The sequence below is a fragment of the Xenopus laevis genome, chromosome 4S (assembly GCF_017654675.1).
Source record: "Xenopus laevis strain J_2021 chromosome 4S, Xenopus_laevis_v10.1, whole genome shotgun sequence".
NCBI lineage: Eukaryota > Metazoa > Chordata > Amphibia > Anura > Pipidae > Xenopus > Xenopus laevis.
This window is the reverse complement of record NC_054378.1, coordinates 131,246,576-131,262,823: the sequence shown is the minus strand read 5'-3', so window position 1 is coordinate 131,262,823 and position 16,248 is coordinate 131,246,576. Positions and strand designations below refer to the sequence as shown.

Genomic DNA, 16,248 nt, shown 5'->3' with positions numbered 1-16,248 from the left:
AAACAGCCTTAGCCCAGTATCACCCACCCACCCTGCCCCAGTATCCCAGTGCCACCCACTCTGCCCCAGTATCACCCACCCTGCCCAAGTATCCAGTGCCACCCACCCTGCCCCAGTATCACTCACCCACCCTGCCCCAATATCACCCACCCTGCCCCAATATCACCCACCCTACCCCAGTATCACCCACCCACCCTGCCCCAGTATCACCCACCCTACCCCAGTATCACCCACCCAACCCTGCCCCAGTATCACCCACCCACTCTGCCCCAGTATCCCAGTGCCACCCACCATGCCCCAGTATCACCCACCCACCCTGCCCCAGTATCACCCACCCACTCTGCCCCAGTATCCCAGTGCCACCCACCATGCCCCAGTATCACCCACCCACCCTGCCCCAATATCACCCACCCACCCTGCCCCAGTATCACCCACCCACCCTGCCCCAATATCACCCACCCACCCTGCCCCAGTATTACCCACCCTGCCCCAATATCACCCACCCTACCCCAGTATCACCCACCCACCCTGCCCCAATATCACCCACCCTGCCCCAGTATCACCCACCCACCCTGCCCCAGTATCACCCACCCACTCTGCCCCAGTATCACCCACCCACCCTGCCCCAGTATCACCCACCTACCTGCCCAGTATCCCAGTGCCACCCACCCTGCCCAAATATCAACCACTCTGCCCCAGTATCACCCACCCTGCCCCAGTGTCCCAGTGCCACCAAGTTTACAGATGACAGTTGCCCATGTGAGTGAAGTGACGGGGCTGAGTGTGAAACAAGCAGGAGCGGAGCCAGCGCTGAGCTGTAATTTCATAGAAATGTTTTGCTGAAAAGCCGATTTTCCTCCTGATCTTTATTTAAACAGATGGAAAATACATTGTAGTTAAATATCAGATTATTTGCTTCTCCTCAGCCAAACACTTCCCAGCGTTGCTGAACTACACAAATTGGCATCAACAGGAATTTCATAGAATTGAGTTGAAAATAATAATTGTCCCATGAGCCTCCTGAATGTAATATATGTCCTTCTGTATATACAGTCTATTGTGTCAGAACAGACAGTGCAGCACCCAGAGCAGCCACCCCAGCACCCACCTCTGTATATTTCTATTTACTCAAAGTGCCCCCCAGAACTGTGCCCTTCTTCCTCCCCCAGCACCAGCCATGGGTAGTACCACTAGTTGTGCCCAATAATCTCTGTGCCATTCACTTCCCAAGTCATCGCTCTGCAGCAACTCCCAGCAACTCCCAGCAACTAAACTCAATGTTTCCTGCATCAAAATAAACTTTTATTTTTACTCCTTATTGGAGATGAATTGCTCCCCCTCCCCCCCGGGATTAATTCAGTCTCATGTGGGAAACTCTTTTACCCACCTCATTTACTAAGCTAGGCTAAGTTACACAGGGAACTCTGAGTATCACTCATGTATTATAAGGGATAATGTACCCCCTACTGTAAATGATAAGGATATTAGAAGTCACTGAGGGGTTGTTCTGTGACCATATAAAGGCACAAGGCTGCAGGCTGAGTTATACAGGGAACTCTGAGTATCACTCATGTATTATAAGGGATAATGTACCCCTACTGTAACTGATAAGGATATTAGAAGTCACTGAGGGTTGTTCTGTGACCATATAAAGGCACAAGGCTGCAGGCTGAGTTATACAGGGAACTCTGAGTATCACTCATGTATTATAAGGGATAATGTACCCCCTACTGTAAATGATAAGGATATTAGAAGTCACTGAGGGGTTGTTCTGTGACCATATAAAGGCACAAGGCTGCAGGCTGAGTTATACAGGGAACTCTGAGTATCACTCATGTATTATAAGGATAATGTACCCCCTACTGTAAATGATAAGGATATTAGAAGTCACTGAGGGTTGTTCTGTGACCATATAAAGGCACAAGGCTGCAGGCTGAGTTATACAGGGAACTCTGAGTATCACTCATGTATTATAAGGGATAATGTACCCCCTACTGTAAATGATAAGGATATTAGAAGTCACTGAGGGGTTGTTCTGTGACCATATAAAGGCACAAGGCTGCAGGATATTAGAAGCCAATTGTATAATTAAATTCAAGTGACAGAACATAGAGATTAAGGCAGTGATAAAGTTGGTGAAAATGCCAATCTCTTCCCTCAATAATAAAGGAAAAACTTATTATGACAATTGTATCGTTGACATATAAATAAAATGAAATAGGTGCAAATCTGGGGGGGGGGGGGTAACATAACTCCCAATATAGAATCATTACAATGAAATTCAAGCAAAGACATTAGATCCTTTAACAATAGTTTTCTTTTACTTTGCAGGAGGGTTTTGGGATTTGGGTTTTTGCTCAGTTCAGGCAAAATATAAAAATGAACAGTAAATAGGGGGGCAAGTCAGTTCCCAGAATCCCCTGGGCCCATGGCTGCATCCACTCCCCTGTCTGGGACACAGGCTAATAATAAAAATAATAATAATAATAATAATAATAGAGAAGCCCCTCCCCCAGTGACAAGTAAACAATCCCAAAGGCTCTAATCCGGCAGCAAATCCCCACGCTGACTCCGCCCCTCAGGCCCAGGTGATTGGCTGGAAGGGACGGGAGAAACAGGCTGATCCAGATAAACAAGTGAGAGCGAGGGAAGAGGAATGTTTTGTTTGCAAACAATGGAGCGTAAATGTCTGAATCTCAACTGCGACTCAACCCCCAGGAATCTCATTCCTCCCTGTACAAAACTGTCACAATCCTGACGGCCAGAGACAAACAGACTGTAGTGACAAGTGACATCATCATGCTGACATCACCAATTCTTTTGCTACATCTGATGTGAAGTCTGAACTAAACCATTTCATTGCACTGACACAGAGTGACACTATCACTTTAAGGGCCCAATTAATGCAGCCCCCCTACCCCATGTCCTACCAGTCACTTGTTGTTGGGCCAAATGTGAAAAGGACTGGGCTACAGGCTCTGTAGTGATGTCACAGCAGTGATGTCACAATGGCTCACGTCATCACTTCAGCAGAATCTGTGTCTCTCATTCCCATCAGGCAAATAGTTCCCAATTCACTGCCGCCTGTAAATCCACATCTGTATTACTGTCACCCTGAGCTAAACTACAACTCCCAGCAGCCCCCACTAACCACTCCCAAATTGTCTCTCTCTCTCTCTGTGTTTTATTCCAAAGCTCTAACCATGGGCCCTGGGAGTTTTCAAGAGCAAAGTTAATCCCTTCTGTAAAAGGCCTTTATTATTTGTCACTGGGAAAAGGGAGTGGAAATTTGGCAAGACAAATGCTCAGGGGCGGTTGCCTTGGCGATACAAATTTTGGCTTTGTGGTGTTTTCATTTGAAACGGGCGAAATTCAGAATTCAGGGAGGAACTTTATTCTTTACCATGAGGCAGAGATGGGCATCAACTTCAACTCACAGTTAAATATATTTCTTTATATCCTTAATCATTACATCATTCCATTAATTCTCTGCACTGCTGCCTCTGACTCCTGATACAACTTCCCAATATCCATTCATTCCTCATTCTCACTGGGTTTATAGTTCTGTGTAACTGTCATTGTGTCTTTCTCTTCTCTGCACTGCTGCTTCTGACTCCTGATACAACTTCCCAATATCCATTCATTCCTCATTCTCACTGGGTTTATAGTTCTGTGTAACTGTCATTGTGTCTGTCCCTTTCTCTGCACTGCTGCTTCTGACTCCTGATACAACTTCCCAATATCCATTCATTCCTCATTCTCACTGGGTTTATAGTTCTGTGTAACTGTCATTGTGTCTGTCCCTTTCTCTGCACTGCTGCTTCTGACTCCTGATACAACTTCCCAATATCCATTCATTCCTCATTCTCACTGGGTTTATAGTTCTGTGTAACTGTCATTGTGTCTGTCCCTTTCTCTTCTCTGCACTGCTGCTTCTGACTCCTGATACAACTTCCCAATATCCATTCATTCCTCATTCTCACTGGGTTTATAGTTCTGTGTAACTGTCATTGTGTCTGTCCCTTTCTCTGCACTGCTGCCTCTGACTCCTGATACAACTTCCCAATATCCATTCATTCCTCATTCTCACTGGGTTTATAGTTCTGTGTAACTGTCATTGTGTCTGTCCCTTTCTCTGCACTGCTGCTTCTGACTCCTGATACAACTTCCCAATATCCATTCATTCCTCATTCTCACTGGGTTTATAGTTCTGTGTAACTGTCATTGTGTCTGTCAGTTTCTCTGCACTGCTGCCTCTGACTCCTGATATAACTTCCCAATATCCATTCATTCCTCATTCTCACTGGGTTTATAGTTCTGTGTAACTGTCATTGTGTCTGTCCCTTTCTCTTCTCTGCACTGCTGCTTCTGACTCCTGATACAACTTCCCAATATCCATTCATTCCTCATTCTCACTGGGTTTATAGTTCTGTGTAACTGTCATTGTGTCTGTCCTCTTCTCCTGCACTGCTGCTTCTGACTCCTGATACAACTTCCCAATATCCATTCATTCCTCATTCTCACTGGGTTTATAGTTCTGTGTAACTGTCATTGTGTCTGTCCCTTCTCTTCTCTGCACTGCTGCTTCTGACTCCTGATACAACTTCCCAATATCCATTCATTCCTCATTCTCACTGGTTTATAGTTCTGTGTAACTGTCATTGTGTCTGTCCCTTTCTCTCTGCACTGCTCTGACTCCTGATACAACTTCCCAATATCCATTCATTCCTCATTCTCACTGGGTTTATAGTTCTGTGTAACTGTCATTGTGTCTGTCCCTTCTCTTCTCTGCACTGCTGCTTCTGACTCCTGATACAACTTCCCAATATCCATTCATTCCTCATTCTCACTGGTTTATAGTTCTGTGTAACTGTCATTGTGTCTGTCCCTTTCTCCTGCACTGCTGCTTCTGACTCCTGATACAACTTCCCAATATCCATTCATTCCTCATTCTAACTGGTTTATAGTTGCTGTGTAACTCAGTCATTTGTGTCTGTCCCTTTCTCTTGCATTTGCTGCTGCTTCTGACTCCTGATTACAACTTCCCAATATCCATTCATCCTCATTCTCACTGGTTTATATTCTGTGTAACTGTCATTGTGTCTGTCCTTCTCTTCTTGCACTGCTGCTCTGACTCTGACAACTTCCATATCCATTCATTCCTCATTCTCATGGGTTTATGTTCTGTTAACTGTCATTGTGTCTGTCCCTTTCTCTGCACTGCTGCTCTGACTCCTGATAAACTTCCCAATACCATTCATTCCTCATTCTCACTGGTTTATAGTTCTGTGTAACTGTCATTGTGTCTGTCCTTTCTTTCTCGCACTGCTGCTTCTGACTCCTGATACAACTTCCCAATATCCATTCATTCCTCATTCTCACTGGGTTTATAGTTCTGTGTAACTGTCATTGTGTCTGTCCTTTCCTTCTCTGCACTGCTGCTTCTGACTCCTGATACAACTTCCCAATATCCATTCATCCTCATTCTCACTGGTTTATAGTTCTGTGTAACTGTCATTGTGTCTGTCCTTTCTCTGCACTGCTGCTTCTGACTCCTGATACAACTTCCCATTCTATCCTCTCCATTTATTCGTCTCATTGTCTGCCCTGCTGCCTTCTGACTCCTGATACAACTTCCCAATATCCATTCATTCCTCATTCTCACTGGTTTATAGTTCTGTGTAACTGTCATTGTGTCTGTCCCTTTCTCGCACTCTGCTCTACTCCTGTCAACTTCCATATCCATCTTCCTCATTCTCACTGTTTATATTTCTGTTAACTGTCATTGTGTCTGTCTTTCTCTGCACTGCTGCTTCTGACTCCTGATAAACTTCCCAATATCCATTCATTCCTCATTCTCACTGGTTTATAGTTCTGTGTAACTGTCATTGTGTCTGTCCTCTCTTCTCTGCACTGCTGCTTCTGACTCCTGATACAACTTCCCAATATCCATTCATTCCTCATTCTCACTGGGTTATAGTTCTGTGTAACTGTCATTGTGTCTGTCCCTTTCTCTTCTCTGCACTGCTGCTTCTGACTCCTGATACAACTTCCAATATCCATTCATTCCTCATTCTCACTGGGTTATAGTTCTGTGTAACTGTCAATTGTCTTCCCTTCTTCTCTCACTCTTGCTTCTGACTCTGATACAACTTCCCAATATCCATTCATTCCTCATTCTCACTGGGTTTATAGTTCTGTGTAACTGTCATTGTGTCTGTCCCTCTTTCCTGACTGCTGCTTCTGACTCCTATACAACTTCCAATATCCATTCATTCCTCATTCTCACTGGTTTATAGTTCTGTGTAACTGTCATTGTTCTGTCCCTTTCTCTGCACTGCTGCTTCTGACTCCTGATACAACTTCCCAATATCCATTCATTCCTCATTCTCACTGGGTTTATAGTTCTGTGTAACTGTCATTGTGTCTGTCCCTTTCTCTGCACTGCTGCTTCTGACTCCTGATACAACTTCCCAATATCCATTCATTCCTCATTCTCACTGGGTTTATAGTTCTGTGTAACTGTCATTGTGTCTGTCCCTTTCTCTTCTCTGCACTGCTGCTTCTGACTCCTGATACAACTTCCCAATATCCATTCATTCCTCATTCTCACTGGGTTTATAGTTCTGTGTAACTGTCATTGTGTCTGTCCCTTTCTCTGCACTGCTGCTTCTGACTCCTGATACAACTTCCCAATATCCATTCATTCCTCATTCTCACTGGGTTTATAGTTCTGTGTAACTGTCATTGTGTCTGTCCCTTTCTCTGCACTGCTGCCTCTGACTCCTGATACAACTTCCCAATATCCATTCATTCCTCATTCTCACTGGGTTTATAGTTCTGTGTAACTGTCATTGTGTCTGTCCCTTTCTCTGCACTGCTGCTTCTGACTCCTGATACAACTTCCCAATATCCATTCATTCCTCATTCTCACTGGGTTTTAGTTCTGTGTAACTGTCATTGTGTCTGTCCCTTTCTCTTCTCTGCACTGCTGCCTCTGACTCCTGATACAACTTCCCAATATCCATTCATTCCTCATTCTCACTGGGTTTATAGTTCTGTGTAACTGTCATTGTGTCTGTCCCTTTCTCTGCACTGCTGCTTCTGACTCCTGATACAACTTCCCAATATCCATTCATTCTTCATTCTCACTGGGTTTATAGTTCTGTGTAACTGTCATTGTGTCTGTCCCTTTCTCTTCTCTGCACTGCTGCCTCTGACTCCTGATACAACTTCCCAATATCCATTCATTCCTCATTCTCACTGGGTTTATAGTTCTGTGTAACTGTCATTGTGTCTGTCCCTTTCTCTGCACTGCTGCCTCTGACTCCTGATACAACTTCCCAATATCCATTCATTCCTCATTCTCACTGGGTTTATAGTTCTGTGTAACTGTCATTGTGTCTGTCCCTTTCTCTGCACTGCTGCTTCTGACTCCTGATACAACTTCCCAATATCCATTCATTCCTCATTCTCACTGGGTTTATAGTTCTGTGTAACTGTCATTGTGTCTGTCCCTTTCTCTGCACTGCTGGTTCTAACAAAGAATAAATTCCACTGTACAATCTCTGTGTTTGTCGGGGGCCCAAGAGAAAAGCAGATAGAAGTAATTGGGGTGCAGTGTGAGCCCCAGAGCTGCAGGGGGAAAAGGATAGGGAAAGTGGAGAGAAAATGAAAGAAATAAAAGAAAAAATACAACAAACACCAGTTTTTTCCCAACTTCCTCCCTACAATGAATAGAAATGAAATAAAGAGAATAAAGGAACTGACAGTTGGATACAATGTATAACAATGACAAAACCCCAGTGTATCTCAGTGTAACACAATGTTGCCACATGGAAGGAGTTGGATTGTGAGGATCTGAACGTTGTGTTACTGTCACACAATACAGTAAGTCTGTAACGCTCCAAAGTAACATCCCATGCCAAACAGGGAGCAAGATGCAGGGAGTTGTGGTTTAACTCCTGAGAGCCTGGTGAGAATAAATTGCAGGTGTCTGCAGTGAATGTGACTGGGGAACAGATGTTTCATCTAAGGAAATGGAGGCTGCTTTCCCACACTGCTGCAACCTGCTCAGCAGCACCGCTGTAAAGCCACAGATAGACTTGTAGCAAGTAGCCGGCACGGTGCTGCCATACTGATTCCAACCTCAACTAAAGCTGCTCACTTAATGTGGGATATAGACCCTGACACTGGGGCATTATTTCAACTTTTATTTTGGCAGCAAAGTTTAGTATTTAGACGGTTCTCCGGTTGCTAGGCCTAACAACCCTAACAACCAGGCATTTGCTTTTTTATGTTTATGAAATGAATGACTAATAATAATAATAATAATAAATGTTATTCACCTTCTGTTTCACAGGAGAGCGAGGGAGGCAATTAACACACGGCTCACTTCCTACTACTCGTTCCTGTCAGTGGGGCGCTGGCCCTTTAATTGGCACAAAGCAACAGACTCCCCAGCGCAGGAATCAGGAAGTGACATCACATCTCTGGCACCAACCAGTAATGTCAGACCTGCAAGTCTTCAGCTGTGAACAACTACAACTCCCAGCATTGCTGCTTAATCAGGAACCTCAGAGGCCAACATTATCTTTCCCTTTCAGCCTCTGTCATCTTTAATTTAATAAAGGCCCCCCCCACACACAGAAATATATAATAATCAGCATCTCAGATTCAGGACCCCCTGCCTTCCACCAATTACACCCCCACCCCCCAAAACCTTTCCATGAGGATATTCATCTCCCCTCCACCCTCATCTACACCAGGAGTAGCAACATCTGCTCTTCCAATATCCACCCTGATACAATAAGTGGCTGTTACTCAATATGTAAGAGGGAGGTGTTTCCATACTGCCCTACTCTTCCAACATACTCACAACTGCAACTACTATAGGTACCATCTCTCCCTACTATACCTGCTATCCCACAGTCACACTCCCTTCCCAGAGACTATTATCCACTGTTACTATAGACACATCTCTCCCTACTATACCTGCTATCCCACAGTCACACTCCCTTCCCAGAGACTATTATCCACTGTTACTATAGGCACCATCTGTCCCTACTATACCTGCTATCCCACAGTCACACTCCCTTCCCAGAGACTATTATCCACTGTTACTATAGGCACCATCTCTCCCTACTATACCTGCTATCCCACAGTCACACTCCCTTCCCAGAGACTATTATCCACTGTTACTATAGACACATCTCTCCCTACTATACCTGCTATCCCACAGTCACACTCCCTTCCCAGAGACTATTATCCACTGTTACTATAGACACCATCTCTCCCTACTATACCTGCTATCCCACAGTCACACTCCCTTCCCAGAGACTATTATCCCACTGTTACTATAGACACCATCTCTCCCTACTATACCTGCTATCCCACAGTCACACTCCCTTCCCAGAGACTATTATCCACTGTTACTATAGACACCATCTCTCCCTACTATACCTGCTATCCCACAGTCACACTCCCTTCCCAGAGACTATTATCCACTGTTACTATAGGCACCATCTCTCCCTACTATACCTGCTATCCACAGTCACACTCCCTTCCCAGAGACTATTATCCCACTGTTACTATAGGCACCATCTCTCCCTACTATACCTGCTATCCCACAGTCACACTCCCTTCCCAGAGACTATTATCCACTGTTACTATAGACACCATCTCTCCCTACTATACCTGCTATCCCACAGTCACACTCCCTTCCCAGAGACTATTATCCACTGTTACTATAGGCACCATCTCTCCCTACTATACCTGCTATCCCACAGTCACACTCCCTTCCCAGAGACTATTATTGAATTCTTACTATAGGCACCATGTTCATAGTAGAATGAGACAGATACATATAGTAGTTTATGGGAGTATAATATTCGTATGTCAGTGGTTGGTGAGACAGAGAAGAGACAGAGGAGTTGCCGGGTGAGTAGAGGAGACTGAGTGTCAGAGGGAGAGGAGGGATGTGAGTGACAGTTGGGTCTGACAGTTTGGAGGCAGGAGATTTGGAGGTGAAGTTCCCCCGGGGGGTGAGGAAGGAGCGGGGGCTGCGGGAAAGTTTCAGTCTGGGGGTAAATTGTCTGAGCACAGCCGGTTCCTCTCCCCCCCCACCTAATTCTTTTGTTTGTATTTTGCTGGGGGGGCTGTCACTTGCACCAAAACCAACAGAATTAAATCTCCCCCCCCCTGTGGTCTGTTTAACTGCAGCGTCTGCGACCCCCCCCCACCCCAAGAAGGGAAACAGGATGTGAATGGGGGGGCTCAGCTGCTTTTTATTCTCCCCCCCAGTCATTACTCTCGGCCGTTTCCTCCAACAGCCCCCGCCCCCCCTACTACTGGCCGACCCCTCCCCTGACAGACCCCCCTCCCATACAAACTGACATTATATACACCCCCCCATACACTTATATACACACTGATACATTACACTCACTATACTCATTATATACTATACACTGACACACATATATATATATATAAATGACACGTACTGATACATTATACACATTATACACATGATATACATTATATACACATATAGACTATACACATTATACACAGACATTACAGTGACATATAAATGACAGTCAGTTGTATCAGACTCAGTGTCAGTTAAAGGGACAGTGTCAGTAGAAATAAATAATCAGTAAATGCCCCGGGGGCAGTACATCCAGGAATGAGCGGAGGGGGGGACTGATGACAAGAAATAAAAAGACAGAGAAAGGCACCGACCCCCCCCCCCCCAGCTGATTAGAAGAGGTCGGGGGCAGAGAGGCAGCAGTTTCCCTGGGGGTCAGTGAGGGGCAACATTAAGGTGGCCATAGACACACAGATAATATCGTACGAAACGAATTTTCGTCCGATATTCGTTGCGTGTATGGTGGAAAAAGTGCCGACCGATATCGGTAGAAGACTTGGATATCGGTCGGCTCGTCGATCGGGCTGGACGGAAAATTTTGATCGGGTGCCTTTGAAGGGACCCAAACATCGCCCATTGTTAGTGCTGAATCGTCAGATACAGGTAGAATTCTATTGTTTCTTCCCGTATATCTACCTGTATATCTGCCGATTCAGCTCTACACGTGTGTATTGAAACGAACGATCTTTCTTGGAAAGATCTTTTCCAAGAAAGATCGTAATTGTTACGTCTATGGCCACCTTTAGACACGGGGTCGCACAGGGGCAGTGGGGGGGGGGCAGATGACAAGTCTGAGCCTATTGGAGACATGTGGGGTGTGGGGGTCGCACAGGGGGTCGCACACAGGACAGAGGAGGGGGAGTGGGTGTCTCAGGAGGGAAGAGAAGCGGCAGCCCCAACACTAAGAGCCGCTGCGCCCGGGAGTCTCGTACCTGCCGTGGAACCAGTCCTTACACGCGTCGCACTCGATCATAAATCGGGACACGTCGTACGGGAGGCGGCAGATACAATACACGGTCGCCATGTTCCTCTTCCCCGCGCACAACAGCAGCGACACAATCGGCAGCGCAGGGAGGAGAGAGGGAGGGACCGGCCTGGGAGGAGGGGGAGGCCTCAGTCACTGACACCGACCGACCAGCGACCCCTCCATCCTCCTCCCTAATATCCCCCGACCCTGCGACTTCTGCCCCCGCTACTTCTGGTGCCGCTGCGACTTCTGCCCCCAGTGCCGCTGTGAGTAGCGCAGAGTTGTTGTTGTTACTACTGATACTGCACAATACTATTCTGCCCACTGTTACTGCTCTGTGACTTCTCTAGTAATGATACTAATTCTGCTCCAAGTACTGCCGACTATTAGTACTTTCTGCTCATACTCTGGCTGCTTCTACCCGGAGTACTGTGAGTAACTACTACTGCAAGTACTGCTCATTAGTACTGTGTGTAATGCACAAGACTAGTATGTGGCTTATTCACTCTCTCATCATATCGCGTCTAGACTACTGTAACTCTCTTTTAATTGGCCTCCCCCTCCAGAGACTGTCAGCTCTCCAGTCCATAATGAACACTGCTGCGAGGCTCATACACCTCAGCAACCGCTCCTCCTCTGCCTCGCCATTCTGTCAATCCCTGCACTGGCTTCCGTTACCTTTCAGAATCAAATTCAAATTAATGACACTGACTTTCAAATCACTTCATAACTCTGCTCCACCCTACATCTCTGAACTCATCTCTATATACTCACCCACTCGCTTACTACGCTCCTCTACTGACCTGCTCCGCAACTCTTCTCTCATTCCCTCCTCACACTCTCACATTCAAGACTTTGCAAGGGCTGCACCCCTCCTCTGGAACGCTCTCCCACGGTCTGTCCCACTTTCTCCCAACCTTTCTGCTTTCAAGAAATCTCTGAAAACGCACTTCTTTCGAGAAGCCTCCCCTCACTCTGCTTAACTACCAAACGCAACACCACATACAGTATCACATTTCTCACCCACTTAATTCAATCTTGCCCACTCCCACACCTTGTGTATTACTCCCTTCCCTTTAGAGTGTAAGCTCTTTCTGCATAGGGCCTTCCTCACATTTTGTACCGGTATTAATTGTGATGTTTGTTACTCCATATATCTATGTATGTAATTCATGTGATGTAGTTGTATAATCACATTTACTTTACAGTGCTACGCAATATGTTGGCGCTATATAAATACATGTTAATAATAATAACAGTACCCCACTAGTACTAGAAACTGTTACTGCTTTCATTTCTGTTCAGTAGTACTCATTGGCTGGTGCTACTATGGGTGTTACTACCACAGTACTTACTCCAGCTATCGATACTCTGGTGCCCCCCCCACTGAAATCTGACTACTAGGACAAGTGCTATCAGCTAATGCTCTGAATACAGCGACTGTCAGGTAATACTCCAGGTAGTAGTGCAGGTGTAAGTAAAGTTGCGTGATAGAGTGTACACAGGCACCACCACAAAGATAAGAACTGCTATGGATAGAGCTACTACCATGAGTAATGATCCAAGTACTGGTACTATTGTATTTCTGAGCTGTATGTTCACTTGTGTTGTTCTGTAAATAATACGTTGAGTATTGATACAAGTGTAGATGGTGCCCAGTAATTCAGTGGTTGCCGGTTCTGCTGGGAGTACTGCCTAATAATACTGCCTAATAATGCTCCAAGTACTGATGCTGCTTTAAGTACTGCCCACTTGTCCTTTGGCTGTTGTCCTGCTCTACTCTAGGTACTGCAGTTAGGAACTGGGGGGCACTACACAGGATAGTGTTACAACTGTGATTAGTGCCCATTATTAGTTGGGGGGGGAGGTTAATGATTACTCCAGGTACTTGTACTACAGTGTGTAATGGCCCCTTATACAGGGTGCTGGCGATACTTCAGATTAACAGAGTGGTAATATGAGTACCAACAAGTACTGCAGGCTGTGCCCAGATGTAATGAGGTTACTCAGATGTGTATAAGGAAGTCTATTATAAGTAGTACTACTGGTATGTACAGTAGCGCTAATGTTGTGGGTACTGCCGAGTAATAATACCACTAGAGGGATGGCTTATGGGGGAATCTTTCAGTCCATTAAAAGGGTCTCCAGGAAACACTCTGCTCTGTCCCAAGGGGCACAAGTTTATAGGGTGCTGTTGTGTTGGTTATAGGGTGGGGGAGAAGGTGCTGGTACTGATCCAATACAAGGAAACGGTTCTGATCTGTTGCACTGATAAGAATCTGGGTTATTTCATTGCAGGGGTTCCTGGCTCTCAAGTTCGGGCCCATTGCTATAATGGATCAGTACATTTTTCTGCCCATTGGGTCCACTGCAGGTCCAGTCACTGTATTTGTTACTTATTGAAATTGTTCTGGATCCAAATATTGTTCCAAAATCAGCTTCCCAACCCCAACATTGGGGTAGAACCAGGTAATCACTGCCTTTTCCACAATATTTAGGGGAAACATGGAGATCCAACCCACACAGCACGGGGAACCCCCATGTTACAGGACAAGGATATTGCAGGGAGTAGTGGATACAGGGTGGGAGGAACCACTGGCAGGAAGTTCTGGGGTAGAGAAGGTGTTGGGTTAAATTAAAATTTATGTGACAGTAGGGAGGGCTGTGTGTATGGGGCTGGGTTTTCATTTGGAGGGGTTGGACTTGATGGACTTTGTCTTTTTTCAACCCAATTTAACTATATAACTATGTAACTATGTGGGGGTCTTTTATGTGGGAAACGCAGAGTCTCTCTGTCCAGGGATTATGTGGGAAAAACTGGGCCGATCCATTACAGAGAAGCTGGGAAAGAAGCCGCACTAATTCAATGCATTGGCCACTTATGGGTCCGGTCCAAGTACTTGGAAATGAGACGTTGTATTGCGGACAAAGTAAAACAAATCTGTTAGTGATGAGCTACAGGCTGTGCTGATCCACAGGAACTAGTACTGGCCCATTAGCTGAGTATTCTCCTAAATCTCATTTAAACGAAAACTAAACCCTTAACTATAAAAAGCCCTACCCTACAGACCCCCTCCCTGCTCCCCCAGCCTAGAGTTAACCTTTAGTAAATGCCCCTAACTATTTACTTACCTGTCTTTGCAGATTCAGCGCAACAGAGCTCACGGGCGCCATCTTCTTCTCTTCGGTCATCTTGGGTCTTCGACAATTACCGTCATTTTCGGCACATGCTCTGGGTCTATGTAAGATGGGGGGTAGGGGTTTTTAGAATTAAGGGTTTGGTTCTCCTTTAAGGGGTGCTGCTGAAAGGTGTAATGGATTTGGGGGTATATCCCCCACTGATGTGAGGGTAGTGAGCACAGAACTGGACCAGGACCACGCGAGTGAGGGAGAGCTAAGGAGTAGCAGCGGTGCTTAACCAGGAACAAATGCTTGGCCAAACGAGGCTTTAATTAGTGCACGGCCTGCTCTGATTGGCTGATCCATTATGTCTCCTGGGGAAGAACTTGATCCATTATACGATATGTAGAAAAGAAGTTACAGGAGGTACTTAGCATTACACCGGATGCTGAAGGAAAATCTGCCAATCTGAGGGAAGCGGTGTTGATTAGCGATGGGCGAATTTGTGCCATTTCGCTTCGCCGGAAAATCGCAAATTTCGCACAAAATTTGCGAAACTGTGAAAAATTCGAGAAACTGCGCCAGCGTCTCGTTTGTGACGCCGGCGCCCGTTTTTTGACTACGGCGGTCGTTTTGGACGCCGGCGTCCGTTTTTTCCGACGAGGCGAAAAAATTTTTCGCCGCGAATTTGCGCCTGGAGAATAAATTCGCCCATCACTAGTGTTGATCCATTACAGGACTATTTGGATCATTATAGGGGTGATAGTGGGAGTAGCGCCGCTCCATTACTAATGTCACCAATGAAAATCCTTTATAGGCTGCACTGGGAGTAAATCGGTTGCAGTAGGGGGTCAGGATGCCGGCTCATTGCAGGTGGTACTAAGAAACGGTGCTGATCCATTACAAACTGTGCGGATCCTTTACAGACGGTGCCGGGAATCGAAACTATTGGTGTATGTTGTGTTAAGTCTGTATTAGGGGGATTCAACAAGGGTTTCTGGGTGGAGGTTGAGCTGATCCGTTACAAGGGACACTGGGTACCGGCCACCAGTAGAACTGGGCAAGATGTGCTGATCCATTTCATAGATATGGAGTTAAGAAGCTCCACTGCACTATTATTACACAGGGCTATTAGGCAGAGGCAGGGAAGTGGTACTGATCCACTGCAGCAGGTACTGATGGGAATTCCCATGATCCATTGCAGAAGATGCCGGGCGGAGGGGGGGGTTCATGAATTCCAGTGAGAATTAGAGGAAAGAGACGGAAGGAGAGAAATGGTGCTGATCCAGTAATGTTTATTCTGGATATTAGGGAGCAGTGCTGACCTGTTACACAGAATGTGGTGGAAAAGAAGAAGTTCTGATCCGTATCTGGGAATGTGAAGGTGCTGATCCATCACAGGTGGTGTTGGGAGTAACAGTCCTATATTAGTACCCCTCATACCTTGGATACTGAGTACCCCTGAGTGCAACTGAGTAATACTGTGTACTAACAAATACTGTGTAATCCTCAGCTCCTCGAATGGGGGAACATCCACCCCACCTGCCGTAAAGCAAAGATGCGCTGCTCAGTAGGACATGCATCACAAGGAGTCACAATGTGGCACTGAAGACTCGACTAGAGATAAAACAATTGAATTATAACAAAGACAATGAGTGATGTGGTCCTTGATTGGCAGAAAAATGAAACCTCCCCAATCGACATCTTGGCCAGATATGGATTGGGGAGA

At 45.8% G+C, this 16,248-nt stretch overlaps 1 protein-coding gene across 2 annotated transcripts in view; it reads right to left on the bottom strand.

Annotated features, from left to right (window-relative positions):
• Positions 1–11,699, bottom strand: part of phf2.S (PHD finger protein 2 S homeolog) — a 105,975-nt gene extending 94,276 nt beyond the window's left edge. Inside the window, exon 1 of one of the 2 annotated variants that reach the window (XM_041561882.1) lies at positions 11,365–11,699. In XM_041561882.1, the coding sequence (XP_041417816.1) occupies positions 11,365–11,456 (92 nt within the window). In that variant the 5' untranslated portion in view covers positions 11,457–11,699. The remainder of the gene's footprint in view (positions 1–11,364) is intronic. The other variant, XM_018240947.2, reaches the window with a different exon arrangement.
• Positions 11,700–16,248: the final 4,549 nt, after the last annotated feature.